The sequence below is a fragment of the Enhydra lutris genome, unplaced genomic scaffold (assembly GCF_002288905.1).
Source record: "Enhydra lutris kenyoni isolate GAN:26980312 unplaced genomic scaffold, ASM228890v2 scaffoldscaffold35, whole genome shotgun sequence".
In the NCBI taxonomy this organism is placed as follows: Eukaryota; Metazoa; Chordata; class Mammalia; order Carnivora; family Mustelidae; genus Enhydra; species Enhydra lutris.
In genome coordinates, this window is record NW_019154119.1 from 7,572,785 (window position 1) to 7,589,362 (window position 16,578).

Genomic DNA, 16,578 nt, shown 5'->3' on the forward strand with positions numbered 1-16,578 from the left:
CCTTGGGAGTCTGGGAAAAGACCAGGAATTAAAGCCACAAGCTTTATAGCAAATGACTTCAAAAGGAAACTTCTCTGTCTCTGTGGGGTGTAGGGGAGATAGGGAGAAGTAGCAGCTGAGTGCTAGGAAGCCAGAAAGTGATGATTGCAAAAAAAAACAAAAAAAAAACAACCCACACATCTTAGGTCATCCAGAGAGGGGGGCACTATTAGCCGCTTTCCCTAGCAGCTGCTGAGAGCTGGCAGGTCTGAGCCCTGCCCTGCCGCCTGGAGCAGGATTTCAATGTGGTCTCAAGTAAAACTCTGCCTGGCCCCCTGCCCCCACTGGTTCTGAGACCCCCTGCAGTTGGCTAAGTGTCTGAAATTGGAGCTCATCCTGCTTAAATCTCAAAATGTGGCTGCCCCAACTTTAAAGAACAGCCACCCCAAACATCCAGGCTTCTGTCCATGATGTACCCAGTTTCTGAACTTGGAATACAGCATTCTAGCTTCCGTGTAGACACACAGATGAAAATTGGATGATCGAAGGATCAAGTCATGATTTCGACTCTCCCCAGCTTCTACCCCAGAGCTCCGGCCCAAAAGTAACAACCCACAACCTTATGGAGTGCTGTGGAACCCTTTGAAGTTGTAAAGGGAAGCCAGTAACCGGCCTCCTAGACAGAGAGCTTAGCCCCACACCTGTGATTAACAAAAAAAGGTTACCTAAATTTAAAATGCACAAATGACAGCTTTCTAAGTTTCAAGGAGTAGGAAGCAAAGGCCCCACAGACTTAGACGCCGTGTCTTAAAGACATACAGACAGTACAATTAGGTCAAAAGTTTGGGCACTGAGTGCCTGGGTACACCAGTCATCTTCTGGGATGGGGATAAGAGTAACTGGTCTCCCATGCCCACCCAAACCCCACATATCCCCCAAAAGGATTTCAGCCTCATTTACCACAAATGCTATCAGGAAAATGGAGTAGTGGCAAGAAAGTATCTTGTCTAGCAGGAGTCTCCCCTTGCCCCAAATTCAAGAGGATAAATTTTTACACGCTATTAAATCACAGGAGCCATTTTATAAACGTCATCATCATAGTCTTTTAATATTTTACATAAAAAACTGTATACACAGCTTATAGAACTTTTATGTAAACATCATAAGCTCACCACTTTGTCATTTGTCAGTTTATTTAAAAAATAAAAAAAACAAGACAACAATTTAGTAGAAGTACCACTGGGTGGGGAAGGGAGGGTGAGAAAGGAGAGACTAGGGGCAGGTTCATTCTCTGTACAAAGATGCAGAGAAAATTTCACATAGCTTTTCGAGACTGCCTTGTGAAGAGGAAAAAAGGGGGGGGGGGCGTTAAATAGGTCCCAATACTTGTTACTGCCCTTTATCAAAATAGTGTGCATCTGTGCACAAATAAAATCCCAAAACAGTGTTGCCACTTTTTCAAGAAAACAGAACAAAAATTAGTGGTTTCTTTTTCCTCTTTTTTAAAAATCATCTTAAAAAAAAAAATCAGAAGTAGATGAGGTTACAGCGCACAAAGGTGGTCAGAATGCTACCGTCTTATGCAAATGACAAGTGCATTAAGTGTCAAACAATAAAACAATTGTGCAAAGAATTATTTCAAAAAAAAACAAAAAAACAAAAACCCCAACAAGTTTTAGTTTTTAAATAAATCAAATAACATCAGTTTCTCGGACTGAACAATTTCCACTTGTATGACAGGCACAAAGTTCGCTTATGGCAAAAAAACGACCCAAAGCACTCTCTCCCTCCTCCTGCCCAGGGCTGGCGAGGGCCTCGCCTGGGGCTGGCCCTCGAGAGACGAGAGTCTGGAAGCTGTGTCCTCTCAGCCCCGCGGCAGTTGCAAATGTCTTCCCCAGGGGTTGGAAAGATGGCCAAGTCCTGTTCATGCTTGGATGGGCGCCCGACCCAGGGTGGGCCGGAGCTCTTCTGGAGCCCTGTCACTCCACCCACCACCACCATTAAATAACACCATCCTACCTTCGAAAATAAAATTATATCTATATTTATATAACACCCCATCCTCCCCAGCCCTCCCCTCCCGCAGTTCCCGCGGTCTATGTTACAGACAAGGGATAGCAGGCGCTCGCTGGGTTCCGGGCGAACATCCCATGGGGCGCGGCTGCACCCCGGCGCCAAGCTGTTCTCCGGGGACCAGAGGCGGGGGTGGGTGAAAGTGGGGCGGGGGACGCGAACAAACACACAGCCACACGCTCTGAAGGGGCTTGGCTCTTCAGAAAAGGGTGCTCGGGACCCTTGGCACTCGGCAGGCGCCCGGGCCTGTGCAACACAGCCGGACGCACACAGACACTGGAAAGGGGGCGCCCGGTGCCTCCCACGCCGATTCCCCGCGCCAGGGCCGGAGCCGGGTCACAGCTGCCGGGCCGAAAGGCAGACGTCAGGCAGTCCGGTGGGGTTCTTGGGGGGCGCGGGTCTCCCCTTCTTCGGGCTCGAGGTGGGGGGGGGTCGGGCCCGAGAGGGGGAGCCGCGCCGGCGGGGGCAGGCAGGGCGGCCGCGGCCCTCATAGCACCTTGCAGCAGTTGATGCAGCCGTTCTGGGAGCCGTAGCGCTTCTGCAGCGCGGCGCGCGTGGCCGTCTCGAAGACCTCGCGCACGCCCTCCTTGGTCTTGGCCGAGCACTCGAGGTAGTCGTAGGCTTGGATGCGCACGGCCATGGCGCGGCCGTCATCCGTGCGCACGGGTTCCTGCTTCATGCGGGCCAGCTCCGTGCGGACGTGCTCGTCGCTGCGCAGGTCTTTCTTGTTGGCCACCAGGATGATGGGCACGTTGGGGCAGAAGTGCTTCACCTCGGGCACCCACTTCTCGGGGATGTTCTCCAGTGAATCGGGGCTGTCCACTGAGAAGCACATGAGGATCACGTCGGTGTCCGGGTAGGAGAGCGGCCGCAAGCGGTCGTAGTCCTCCTGGCCCGCCGTGTCCCACAGCGCCAGCTCCACCTGCTTGCCGTCCACCTCGATGTCGGCCACATAGTTCTCGAAGACAGTGGGCACGTACACCTCGGGGAACTCGTCCTTACTGAACACGATCAGCAGGCACGTCTTGCCGCACGCGCCGTCGCCCACCACCACCAGCTTCTTGCGGATGGCCGCCATGAGCGGGCCGGGCCCGGGCAGCAGGAGGGGGCCCGCGAACGCCTCGCTGCCGTCCCGCTCGCCGCTCACTGCTCACCTCGGGCTGCGCGCTGGGGGCGAGGGTCGCTAGCTGCACCCGGGCCCCGCGGCGGCGCGTTCTCTCGGGGCGCTCCGGCTGCCGCGGCGGGGGCGTGGGGGCATAGGGCGCGCCGTGCGTCTCCGCGCTGATCCCGGGCGGTGGCCGCTCTTCTCGCCCCGGGTCCGGGATCCGCGCCTTTATGCGCAAGCGGCGGCTGGAACCGCGTAGCAGGCCTGGTCCCCTCCCCGGCTTCTATGGGTCTCGCCTGGGTACAGGAAAGCCCTGAACTACAGCCAGACTGCGGTGGCAGATGCGGGCTGCGGCCCTAGCGTCCGCTATTTAAAGAGTTCGGCCACTTTCTTAATATAGCCGCCCAATGGGAAGCGAGCCGACTGAGCTCATCGCTGCGGAGCTTCGCTCTGATTGGGCATCCGCTGCAGCCCAGGGGCGGGGCCGGACGAGCTTGATTGACGGCCCAGGCCGCGGGGCTGGGAGAGGCGGTGACTGGGGAGTCTGCGCCTCGGCTGGCGCTGCGGGGCACTGGCCGCGCCGGCGTTCCCTCCCTTTGCCTCGTTTTCTGCGCGCCGGGCCAAGGCCCCGAGCTGGCAGCCTGGAGCCTGCGGGGCCCGGGCGAGCGGTTCCGGGAGAAGGCAGCACTTTGTGGGGGCGTTGGCGACTCCCTCCCACTCCCAATTGTCCCGCTTCGGTGCAAACTCCCGGCGGTGGCCGGACCTGTGGGGGAGGGAGCGGCTCCTTTAAGCGGTTTTGTTTTTAAATAAACACATGCACACACGAAGACACACACGTTTGTTTCCAGGGAAGGTTCTGTTCTTTTCTTTCAGAAACAGCCCTTCCCTGGTCTGGTCAGCCCCTCCCAACTCCCGCACCGGGGGCTCTTCCTGGGACAGCTCTAGATTTGGACCCCTGAGGCCAAGAGCTGACTGTGAGCTGGGGGGGCCTGGGTCTAGCCTCCAGCTCTTCCAAGTCCTCTCGCCTCCCCTCTTCCTCCCCACCCTCCACCCACACCCCCTACATCTCTAGGGGAAGATTAGGGGCAGGAGGGATGGTGAAAAAGGAAGGTTGGGGCTGTTTGCTGGACTTCAAGTCCACTGGGAGGAAGTCACAAGGCAGAAAACCGCAGCTTCAGCCGGGGATTGAATGATGAATTCAGATCCTGGTAGTCAGGCTGTAAACTGCCTGAAGTAAATTGTACAATAAAACCCAACAACCTCTTACCCCATTGGGCAAGAAGAGGATGAGGCCTAAAGCAGGGGACAGAGAGGGGGGCAGGGGGAGCTTGCAGGCGAGGACACCACAAATTATTGTCTGGTGGGGTGCTAGCTCTTCTCCTACACACCAGGACTTGATTGATGTATCCCAGAGTCTGATCTAGAAGGATCTCAGGCAAAGGATTTCACAGGACAGAGGAGGGAGGAGGGGGACAGAGGGAGGGCTTGGCTGGAAGAAGAAAGAGCCTGAGAAAAACAGAGAGATGGGAAAGAATAAGACAAACTCTCAAATCAGGGACTCACTTAGTGTGACTGCACTTGATAGAGAGAGAGAGAGAGAGAGAGAGAGTTGAAACTCAGGTTGAGGCCAATCATGGAGGGCTGAAGTACCAACGACACAGACTGGGCCATATCCATTATAGAGGCAGAAGGATGCTTACTGGTTTTTTAGCAAAAGAGAGACTCCCACATCATCATGCGGTTATGGCCTCATATTTCTGCCTCCCTCTCTAAGACTGGAAGCTGGTGGAGCGCCAGGATTCTGTCTTACCTCAGTATCTTAAAGCCCTAGCACAATGCCTGACCCTGTGAAAGAATCAGTAAAATGACTGTGGAGAATTCACCTAAATGCTCAGTAACTCGGAACTTTCTGGGGTCTCCTACCTCAGACTCCAGGCTCTGTGCTAACAGCCATCCAACCAAGCCCATACAGCCGGCTGTAACTAAGTAGTGGTGTTTTCACGTGGGATTCCTATGTTGAGGTCTGGGTCTCTACATGAACATCACAGACATAACAAGTCAAATAAGACAGTAGTGCCATAATCCCTAGAGCCTGTCCCAAAGGGAACATATTGAAACGCCCCAATACCCTTCCCTCATACTGGATAAGCTCCACTGGTTTTGTTTTTCTGAACTAAGGAACTAAATTGTCAACAAATAAATAATTTTTCCACAGTGGGATCCCACAGGAGAAAAGAAGGATTTTTTTGATCATTGGTTTAGGTTCCCATCCAGAAACTTTTCTTTTTTCTTTTTTTCTCTTTTCTTTTTTCCTTTTCTTCTTCTTCTTCTTCTTCTTCTTCTTTTTTCTTCTTCTTCACTTAGTCTATTAGAAAAATCTTATCTAAAATTTTTTGTTTTAGTCAAAACCTTTTATAGCTGCATTGTTAAAACACTGCTTTCCTTTATCTTAATATAGCTTGGGAAACTTGGCTGTGTCCTTAAGCTTCAAATAGTAAGAAAATATCAAACAAAACTTTGTACCATGTATTTTTTGAGAAACTGAGACACAAAGAATCAGGAAGAGGGATTCAACTCACTCATTTCCTGACCCTCAGACATAATATATGAGTGTTCCAAGCCTGAACTTCAATATCGCAATATTTCTAAAAATACTCGGTTGGTAAATATGCCAAAGTAAACAAATAGAAAAATCCGTGTTCTGCAGCAAGTTCTCTTCATGCTGTTCATTTTTATGTCTGGGATACGTTGACAAATTCTATGGAAACGGACTGCTTTGAAGACTGCACCACTCTCACAGGATAAACTTTTCCAAACTAGGTGGTGTGCTCGACAGGCTCCTCCCTGCGTCCCCTCTCCCTGCGCAGGACACGCCCACTGAAGGGCAAGGGCAGGGATTGGTCCGTGAGAAGAAATCATGTTACAAATTAGTTTTATTAACATATGGACTCACTGCATGACAGACACCTACACCAGTGAGAGAGGGAAATGATCCCTCTGACAAAAGGAAGATGTTAATCTATCTCCAATCTTCAGTTTCGTTTACTTGGGGTGTTTTGTTTTGTTTTGTCCAGTGTTTCCTACAGATCCTGTAAATCACCCCCCAGCGGCTCTCAGACAAGACCAGAGACTGGAATGTTCATTAGATTTTAGTGCCACCTTGTGGCAGTCTTAACAAGGTTTGTTTGTTTTCTCCCCTTCGAAAAAAGAAAAAGAAAAAAAAAATATATATATATATATACACATTTACATTTATATATACACACACATATACTATGTGTGTGTATATATAATGAAGATATGATTATAAAAAGTCGTATCTAGTTAAAAAGCATGCATTTTATGACTATTTTTATTTTAAGATTTTTTCACGGGATGTCAAACTCTAGTTTTACAAATAGATTCTTTAGGAATTCTTCACATATATATTTATATATATAGTCACATAGATATTTATTCATACATACTACTATTTTCATATACACTTAAGAAATTAATTCTTTCCTAAATAGTCACTTCTTTTTTTCTTTTCAAGCAGGCTCCACACTGTGGAGCCCAAACCAGTGCTTGAACTCATAACCCTGAGATTAAGATCTGAGCTGAGGGGCGCCTAGGTGGCTCAGTGGGTTAAAGCCTCTGCCTTCAGCTCAGGTCATGATCCCAGCCCCGCGTCCGCTCTCTGCTCAGCAGGGAGCCTGCTTCCCCCCACCCCCTCTCTGCCTGCCTCTCTGCCTACTTGTGATCTCTGTCTGTCAAATACATAAATAAAATCTTAAAAAAAAAAAAAAAAGATCTGAGCTGAGACCCAGGAGCCAAAGCTGAACTTATGAGACACCCAGGTGCCCCTAAATAGTAACTTCTAAAAGAGATTTGAAGAAAGAGATTAAAAGCTATTGAATCTCACTAATTTACATAATAATAGACTTCTCTTACCCTAAATATAATATACAGGAATGTAAAACGACTTTAACTACAAAAATCTTCTTTTTTCTTCAATTCAGAAAGGAATTAATGGATATTCTGGTATAATTAGAAGTAATAAAGATTTATTTACCAATAAGCCTTTACTGGGAATCAGCAACGCCATAGACATTCCTGACAGTATTTGATTTTAAAAATTTTTTCCACTTTAAGGAGCAGCTTGAAGTGTCTAGGACTATTGTCAACCTTCCATCTCAGTGCAATGAGTTTTGAGAGGGAAAGGCTCTTGGAAAACCATGCATGCAATTGCACTGGGAAAACCAAGGTGGTCGCCTTTGGTCCGTTTGGGCCCATTCAGCCGTGAGTTACATAGCTGAGCCTTTAGGCTACTTTCCGAGGTCTCCAGCTATGAGCAACAGCAAGTGAAACATCTCTCTCCCACCCTGGGATTGTGGTCCAGTGGGACCCAGGCCTAAGACAGGGAAGGCTGGGCTCACGAGAGAATGACCACAGCTAAACTGTTAAACTTCAGAATGTGGGCACTGAGCTCAGATCAAACGGACACCTGTCTGTCCAGCCCAGGGCCAGGTCAAGGGGAGTAGGCAGTGGGCAGTGGGCAGCTCCTAATCACTCTAAAATGGTTCTTTGTTCCGTCCCAGTAGCCGTGAGCTGCACGTGGCTGTTGAGAACTTGGAATGCTGCTCATGCCACTGAAGAGCTAAGTTTTTAATGTTACCTGATTTTAATTAATTGAAATTGAAATTGAAATAGAAAAGCTGATATTCAGGGTGGAGGAAACAGGGAGATGTTGCTCTAAGAGTATGAACCTCCAGTTACAAGATAAATAAGTTCTAGGGATCTTCTGGGCAGCATGGGGACTGTAGTTAATAATACTGTATTAATACTTGCAAGTTGGTCGGAGAGTAGATCATAAATGTTCTCACCACAAAAAGGAGATGGGAATTATGTGACATCATCAAGGGCTTAGCTAACACGGTGGCTGTGGTCATTCTGCAATACATAAGTATATCATATCAACACTTTAAACCTGTCCACCTAGAACTTACCCAACGTTTTACGTCAATTGTATCTCAATAATGATGGGGAAAAAAAAATTGCACGAGTACGGATATAGACCACAAAGAAATTAAAAAAAAAAAATAAAAACTGATATTTAATTTGGTTGGTAGGAAATTTTTACATATGTTTGAAACAACTTAGGTATGTGAATCTACTTTTTCCTACTGGAAATTTTATGGAGTCTAAATAGAGATAGTGTAATTTCGATGAATATTTAGCACCCGAGTTAAGTTGTAAACATGTAAAAAACACGTAAAATAGTCCATTAATAATTTGTATATTAATTATATATTGAAATGATAATATTTTAGGTATAGTGAATATATTTTTAAAGATAGTAGATTTAATGTGTTGGACATACTTGGGTATATAATTCAAATTAATTTACCTCTTTGTGGTTTTTAATGTGATAACTAGAAAAAAATTTTTTACTCTTATAAAAGTTTATTTAACAAAAAAGTTCAGTATGAAAATTCACACGACCTGATTTTTATATTGCAATAAAACAGGTACTATGGAGAGGGGACATGTGGAAGCAGTTGATCTCTTCTGATGAACATACCCATTGTTTATACTCGTTCCAAGGCTTCTAACATGATCATACTCTTTCCTTGTATTACCACCATTCCAGTATTGTTCTGTTGCCCACTATTTGCCATCTCCACACATTCATCTATCACAAGATTCATAAACAGATCGAACCCCCATAATATTCCTTGGCCATGTCTGCCACCACTTAATTTCCATGATAATTTCTTGTCCATAAATTCTTTCAACTCAAGAGGGTAAGCTTTGTTCATGCTGTCTACTCGGCGAGTTCAAAGGTGCCTCCAAATGTAATTTGTGGCATCCCTCTCGGCTGGAAAATTTTAAATCACACACATGGAGGCGCCTGTCTGGCTCAGCATTTGCCTTCAGCTCAGGTCATGATTCCAGGGTCCTGGGATTGAATCCTGCTTTGGGCTCCCTGCTCAGCGGGGAGCCTGCTTCTCCCTCTCCTTCTGCCTGCCACTCCCCCTGCTTGTACTCTCTCTGTCAAATAAATAAAGTAAAATAAAATAAAATAACATATCTATAAGTCCATGTGGCTCCCTGAGTACTCCCTCACTCATCACCTCAGGAAGTCACTTTTGTATGAACCCCCTGAAAACTGTTAATCTTCCTATGGTATAATTTCCTTTTATTTGTGCCAAACTCACTGCTGGGTTTTGTGTCAGAGAGCCCAGATACTCAGCTGAACACTGGTTGGGACAATCTGGAGCCTCCCAATCCCCCTTCCCTCACTGCTGTCCAGCCCAGGCACCCCCATGCCCTTCATCTACCCCCCCACTAATATGCCCCCTCCCTAATATGTCTAACTCACATCCCAACACCGGGAGGTATGTTTTTGAACAGTAGAGGCTGTTTGGTCTTTCTGCGAGGTGACATATTTTCCTTTCCAAAAAAGAGAATCAAAATCTAGTCCTTTTCCAATTTTGGTAGTAAAGTAGGGGCTGTTGGTTGTTCTCTGGAACTCTCATGTTAAACCTCAGTCCTCTCAATTTAATTCAGCAAACATGGTTTGGAGAGGGGAGTAGTGGAGGGGAAGTAAGGGCACAAAAGATAGGAAGGGCATAGAACCCTCGTGTAAAGACATACACACACACACACTTACACGTGGGTTGCTCTAATATGTAAATGAAGGGTGGAGATGACTTCGCACAGGAGGTGACATTTGATCGGAGCCTTGACTAGCAAGTAGGATTTTTCCAGAAGGAAGAGATGCCCACTGGCACCATCGAAAGCACTGACTATGTAGCTATTATGTGCATAAAGCTTCCAGTCAGTGCCATTTGATAAAAAAGGAGAAGCAGCAACGGGCAGAAGTAGAAAAACGTTCCTCCTTCTATGTGGGAGATGTGCCTGATGGCAGCAGCCGTGTGAGGTGGGCCTCACCCTGAGGACCGGAGGGCAGAAAGGAAGGAGAAAGGTCACAAGAACACGCCATTATGGGCTGCTGTCATGACAAAACCACCCCAGCAGATGCTTGCCAGTTTTCTGGCAAGCGCTCTGATTGCACATACCTATGTTACTTTAGCGGAAGCTCCAGGAAAGTGGTGTGGAGATCAAGTAAGCCAAAGGGAGGGGAGCCTCACACTGGGAGTCTGGAGACCTGTTTGCAAGGCCTCCCAGCTCCTGGGCACCCAGCCTTGGGTAGACTTCTTGGTCTCAGTTTCCCTGAGAACAAGACCCTTCTTGGTCTCAGTTTCCCCATAAAACACAGAACTCCAAGGCTGGAAACTTGGGTGTCACCAGGGGGCCCGCAGGTCACATAACTGTGTATAAAATGGGATAGTGGTGGAAACTGGGGGGACCTGGAGAACATGCTGTATCTGAGTTATCAAAGTCCAAAATTGAAAAGCAAACTACGGCATTGCCCAAAGAGGGCAAGCAGAGCAGGCTAGATTTGGCCAGCAGAACCAGTTCGTGAACCCTGACTAGATAAATTTCATTTTTAACGAATCAAAGGGGCTCACCTACAGAAAAATATCATTAATCCTCTCATAAAGTAAAAAAATGTATAAAGAAAAAAATTTTAATTTTTATTATCCAAGACCTTATTTCTTTGACTTGCTTAAAGTGAGGTTCAAAAGATGAATATTCCGGAGTGTGGACTCTAGGGAAATGTGGTCTTACATAGAACATTCTCACAGCTGGAAGGGGGTTAGCATTCAGTTGCAGGGGGGAGGAATGTTACCCCCTTATGTCAATCCAGGGGGCAACAACACCAAGTTTTTTTTTTTCTCTTCCCTGTTTTCAGTCTGGAAAGCAAATGACCTAATCGAAGTATTTATACAGAGATGAGTCACTTCTTGTGTTATCTTATGATGTCAGAATTTTGCAATAGGGCGGAGCTGAATTCACAATGGATCTCCACACTCCACTGTGGCTCCGATGAAGATGTGCCTGGGACTATTTCTAGCACGAGACTGTATCAGGAGCCGCTGCTCAGACCCGCAGTCTGGGGAGCAGACGACACAGTCGTGAGGGTGATGGCTGTGTTTCACCCGCCCTCCCTGGGCCTCTGTTTCCACCCCAGCCACACAGGTGGGTAGAACAGGGCTCCACAACAGACACAACTTCTTCTGGAGGGTCGTCGATGAGAAAGGAGGATGGGAGACTCTGTCTGTTAGATAGCTCTGCTGCACTGCTTCGTCCTTGGAATGTGGAGTGTGTGACTGCCATTCCACGCGGTCACAGAGGACGCGGAAGCAAGCAGTTGATGCATTTGTAGTTGGGGAATCTCGGTGATATGCCCACGAAGCGACTGAACTTCATTCATTGCACTAACGTGTGCTGGTTGCCTCCTGCCGGCCAGGACCTCAGCATGGGACCCACCTGCCAGGCTTTGAGGAGCTCAGGAGCTTAGCACATGTGGTGTCTCACAGCTGTTGAACTTCCAATGCCTAAATGAGGTAGAGGCAGGGCTTGACGCTGGCAGATAGGAATGGTGACGGCCACTGCTCTCATTCAATCATCTGTTCTGTGAACATACTCGGTGCTACCGGTGGGATGCAGGAGGAATCAGATAGAGCCCCTGCCCTCAGGGGGCTCTAGCCCCCAAATACGATGGCAACAGCATGCAATAATTATAGCAATGGAACAGAATACTTCAGTTCAGTGTGGTGATGCTACAGCGGGGAGGCACAGGGGAGGCGCCTGAGGAGGTCAGAGAAGGCTTGACCTGAGTAGTGTGTTGGCACTTTGGTGGCCTTCAGTGAACCACAACCCCTAGCATTCCTCTCTTGTGTGGTCCCCTCTTGTGATGAGTCCGAGATTGGGCTGTGACTGGATTAGGCCAATGGCACATCAGCAAGAATGCAGGTGCTGCTGGATGAGCACTCACACCTTCCTCGTGGAATCCGGCCGCCATGCTTTAAGGAAACTCCGCCTACCAGGTGGACAAGCGCACATGGAAGAGAACCTGCGTTCCTGACCTCGCCTCAGCCCAGCTCCAGCTAGTGGTCAGCACCAACTGCCAGCTCTGTGGGTGGGGCCATCTGAACCTTCCTTCCTAACCCCTCAACCAACGCCATGAGGAGTAGAAGACCGGCTTGAGTCGACCCACAGAATCCTGAGAAATCATAAATTGTTACTGTTGTAAGCCACTCTCTGTTGGGACAGTTTGTTCCTATCCCCCCATGGATGACCAAAACAAGCTGAGTCTGGACAATTGCAGAGAAGTTAGCCAGGCCAAGGGAAGAAAAGAAGGGCATTCTAGAATTTTCAGGTACCAGGCAGATCGACATGGCCGGCATATGGGGCATATGGTAGAGAGAAGCAATTGCTGGAGCTGAGGAGACTGGCCAGGCTCAGATGGAAGCATCTGCAGATGAGTGAGGAATTCCCAAACCATCATCAGTGATGCACTAAGAGGGCTCGCCGCACTCAGCGCAGTTGTACTCACAGATGTGGTTTATTAGAACAACAGGATGCCAAGTGAGATTAGCAAAAGGAAAGGCACATGGGGCGAAGTCTGGGGAAACCCAGGTGCCAGAGAAATCATCTTTCTTGAGGAAGCTGTGTCCTCTCCCAGGGAGTCATGCAGGACACACTCACTTCCCCCAACAGTGAGCTGTAACAACACATGTAAAACCTTGCCAACCAAGGAAGCTTTTTGGAGAATCAGCACCCGGGATTTTTACCAGCAGCCATGTTGTGTGATTTTTTATGCCAGCCTGGCAAAGCTACGGCGCCCGGTTGTTTGGTCAAACACCAATCTAGACATTGCCATGAAAGTATTTTTCAGAGGTGATTAGCATGTAAACCAGTAGATTGTAAGTAATGTGATTACTCTGCACAGTGTGCGTGGGTCTCATCCAACCAGTGTCAGACCTTACGCACAAGCCCGAGGCGGCCTGAAGAAGAGAGATTTGTAGAGACTGCAGCATGGATACCCGGCCTGTGTTTCCAGCCTGCTCCCCAACAGAATTTGGGGTCTGCTCTGAATTTCCAGGCTGCCAGTCTGCCCTACAGATTTCAAAGTTGCCAGCCTCCACAACTGCATGAGCCAATTTCTTAAAATGAATCATGCACTCCTCTATGTATGTATAGCCCATCGGTTCTGTTTCTCTGAAGAACTGTGCTAAGTATTTTCTGTCCAGCATGTGCCCAAATCCCAGACTCCTGGAAGAAATGGGGTATTTATCATGGGTATAGTGTTTGCACAGACAGTTTAGGTAGAGTGAGCTGCTCTTCTCGGTTAATGGTGGGAACCCTCCTAAAATCTCAGTTCCCAGATGCCCGTCAAGGGCAAGGGCAACCGGCTGAGCAGGACTTTTTTTTTTTTTTTTTTAGATTTTATTTATTTGAGAGAGACAGTACAGAGGGAGAGTGAGAGAGTGAGAGGGAGAAGCAGACTCCCACCGAGCAGAGAGTAGAGAGCCGACAAGGGACTCGATCCCACAACCCTGAGATGATGACCTGAACTGAAGGCAGACGCTTAACCCACTGAGCCATCCAGGCACCCTGAGCAGGTCTTTCTAAGAATAAGCTGTAGGGGGGCGCCTGGGTGGCTCAGTGGGTTAGGGCCTCTGCCTTCAGCTCGGGTCGTGATCCCGGTCCTGGGATCGAGCCCCGCATCGGGCTCTCTCCTCAGCGGGGAGCCTGCTTCCTCCTCTCTCTCTGCCTGCTTGTGATCTGTCTGTCAAATAAAATAAAAAAATTAAAAAATTAAAAAATCTAAAAAAAAAAAAAAGAATAAGCTGTAGGTCTGCTGTGTTAACTCCTTTCTGTACAGAAGATAAGTTTACATTGTAGGCAAAAGGGAGTTATTGACTTTTTTAGGTGTAAATAAATTATTCCACCAAAGATTCTAGGTGTGCATGAGGGAGACGGGGAAGGATGACATACTGTTTTGTTTCATAAGGCCATGCCGGCAGCATGTGGGGGAGGGCCCAAAGAAGGGGCAAGTAGGGAATTAGGCCTCCAACTCACAGGTCTCTTTGATCAACCAGGCAGAGCAAGGATGGCGAGAGCAGCAGGAGCTGTGGAAGGCGTGTCCCCACTTCCAGGCTGTTACCTCCCCTCCCAGTCAGTGAGAGCCTCAGAGAGGGTGAGGATGTGTGTGTCTGTCTGTCTGTCTGTGACTGAGTCTGTGTCTGCTCCCACACCGGTTCTCCGGAGAAGAGGCAGGAGAGGGCTAGATCTGTGGCCATCTGGGAGGAAGAATCAGCTCTCCAGAACCCTGAGCCTCCACTCCCACCCCAGTGCCCCTGCCCTGGTCTCTCTCCTCTCCTTGAAGTGCTGTGAATGCCAGCAGGGTCCAAAGGCCCACAGAGAACCTCAAAGCAGAAAGCGATCCTAGGAGTAGAGCCCTAGGCTGTGTGGTCCGTGGACCAGCAACAGTTGCATTTCTTGCAAGCTTGTTAGAGACAGAGAATCTCCGGCCCCAGCGCAGCCCAGGCCTCTAGAGAATCAGAACCCAGAGCTCCACAAAGTACGATCAGTGGAGTCTGAGAAGCACCACCCTATGTCCCCCGCCTACTGCACTGGAGGAAACTCGGCCATGGAGGTTCAAGGGAGTGTGTGCTGAGCTGCTGGCCGGCGGCATTCCCTGGGCGCACGGCTAACAGTCTGTGTGGTCCTGGGTATTATCTTCCTCAGTGAAGCGGGCACTCACGTGCCTCCCTCACTAGGCTATTGTGAGTTAAATGAGTTACTGCACGTAGAGTATTTAGAACCCGTTATGTCCCCAGAAACTGTTAGCTGTCCTTCCAGAGGGCTCACCCAGCTTCTGCTTGTCCTGCCGCCCCCCTCCCCACCATCAACACACGTGCACACACTCCCCCACCACCAGGCAGGGGAGCGGCCATTCTCCCCTCGCACCTCCCTGATCGGACAACACCCCTCCCAGAGCTCCTGGAGGCCGTGTCTGAGGTGCCGCAGAAGGCGTCTGCTCCCACGTCCTAGGACAGCCCTTCAATTCGTGGAAAAGGACTCCCTCTCCAAGTCTGCTCATCTCCAGGCCCTTCTGGTACCTAAGATCCCTTTCTGCAGGCCCTGGCTGCCTGCCTGGGAGCCCACATCAGTACACAGGGTGTTTTGCCTGTGTCCTTCTCAAGGAACTCCAGGGAGGGTCTCACCCAGCCCCTTCAGACCTGCCAGTGTCGCAGGGCAGGCCAGTCAGGTGGCTACAGGATGGGGACCCCTGCAGGGGCGTTGCCACCAAGGTATCCCTGGGGAAGTGGCTTCCAAGCGCCCAGCAGAGTCCACACGGAGCCAGGAGAACGTGGAACATTCTGGCATCCTGGCCAGCAGCTGCGGGGAGACCCGAGGAAAGACAAGGCCCTTCACTGGGCTCCCAGCATCATGAGAGGGTGGCCCAACTGTTCCTCCCATGTGTGGGAATCAACTTCAACAATTACTCTTAGGAGAGGGCAGAGGGCGGCGCATCTCAAATGGGGAATGTGCAGCAATCTCTCTCTTTTTTTTTTTTTTTTAAGATTTTACTTATTTATTTTGAGAGAGAGAGAGAGCATGAATGGGGGGGGGCGCAGAGGGAGAGGAAGAAGCAGACTTGACCACCCAGCAGGGAGCCTGATGCAGGGCTCAGTCAAGGACCCTGGGATCATGACCTTAGCTGAAGGCAGCCGCTTAACCATCTGAGCCAGCCAGGCACCCCGCACTGCAATCTCTGGACCACAGTTGAATTTAGAACTTCCTTTTCAACTTTTGGCTGATGTCCTTGAAATTTAAACAAAGTAAATAAGCCCCTAGGAATAGTAATGCTAGTGATGATTATTAACCATAGGTAATATAACTAACATTTTCGGGACTTAGTGTTAGCTACCATTAAATTCTTGACATGCATTATTTCCTCTAATCATCTCAACAAGCCTGAGCAAAGTGTGACAGGGACAAACGGTATTAATATTGGCAGCCTATTCACCCCCCCCCCCTTTGCCCCGGTCTAGAGGATTCTGGGTTTCCCTGCTGGACAACAGGCTCTTTCCTATGATCATTAGTGGGGAGGAGAATCAAAACGAGCTGAAAGTCTGATTTGACTTACATTTTTGAAGGCTCTGGAGCTTCTCCAAGAAAAAAAAACAACTTGTCCAAAAGGCCAGAAAAGTGGTCAAGAGAGAAGTGGGGGTAAGAGAGGAGAATCTGGGTGGAGGCAGCCTTAAGGATAGGACTCTGGGGAATTTGTTGAGTTAAAAGGATGTTTAGGGAGTGTGTATTATGTGTTTAATGCTATAGCTCCCCTTGGGTACTTCTTTGGGAGATTAATATACATGTTTATATTTCTTCTGAAAAAACGTTTTGAGCTGGAGTTACGTGTCTTCTAGAAGCAACACAGAACGGAGCTAGAACTGAGCCAGCCAGTTTTATTTGTATTACGCTATTATTATCCCCACCACTTAGAGATAAAGAAACAG

General features: G+C 48.7%; 1 protein-coding gene and 1 pseudogene across 3 annotated transcripts; both read right to left on the minus strand.

The window, feature by feature from the left end:
• Positions 1–1,062: 1,062 nt before the first annotated feature.
• Positions 1,063–3,486, minus strand: LOC111154109 (ras homolog family member B). 3 transcript variants are annotated; one of them, XM_022513499.1, is made up of 2 exons: positions 3,002–3,485; positions 1,063–2,941 (listed from the first exon to the last, which is right to left on the minus strand). In XM_022513499.1, exons 1-2 carry the CDS (start codon positions 3,128–3,130, stop codon positions 2,540–2,542), a joined length of 531 nt encoding a protein of 176 aa, XP_022369207.1. In that variant the 5' UTR covers positions 3,131–3,485; the 3' UTR covers positions 1,063–2,539. The 3 variants fall into 3 exon arrangements, with proteins under 3 accessions (XP_022369207.1, XP_022369208.1, XP_022369206.1); XM_022513500.1 differs by having other exon boundaries at positions 1,063–2,722; positions 2,975–3,485; XM_022513498.1 differs by having other exon boundaries at positions 1,063–3,486.
• A 5,241-nt stretch (positions 3,487–8,727) lies between these two features.
• LOC111154203 lies at positions 8,728–8,958 on the minus strand (annotated as a pseudogene).
• Between the last annotated feature and the right edge of the window lie 7,620 nt (positions 8,959–16,578).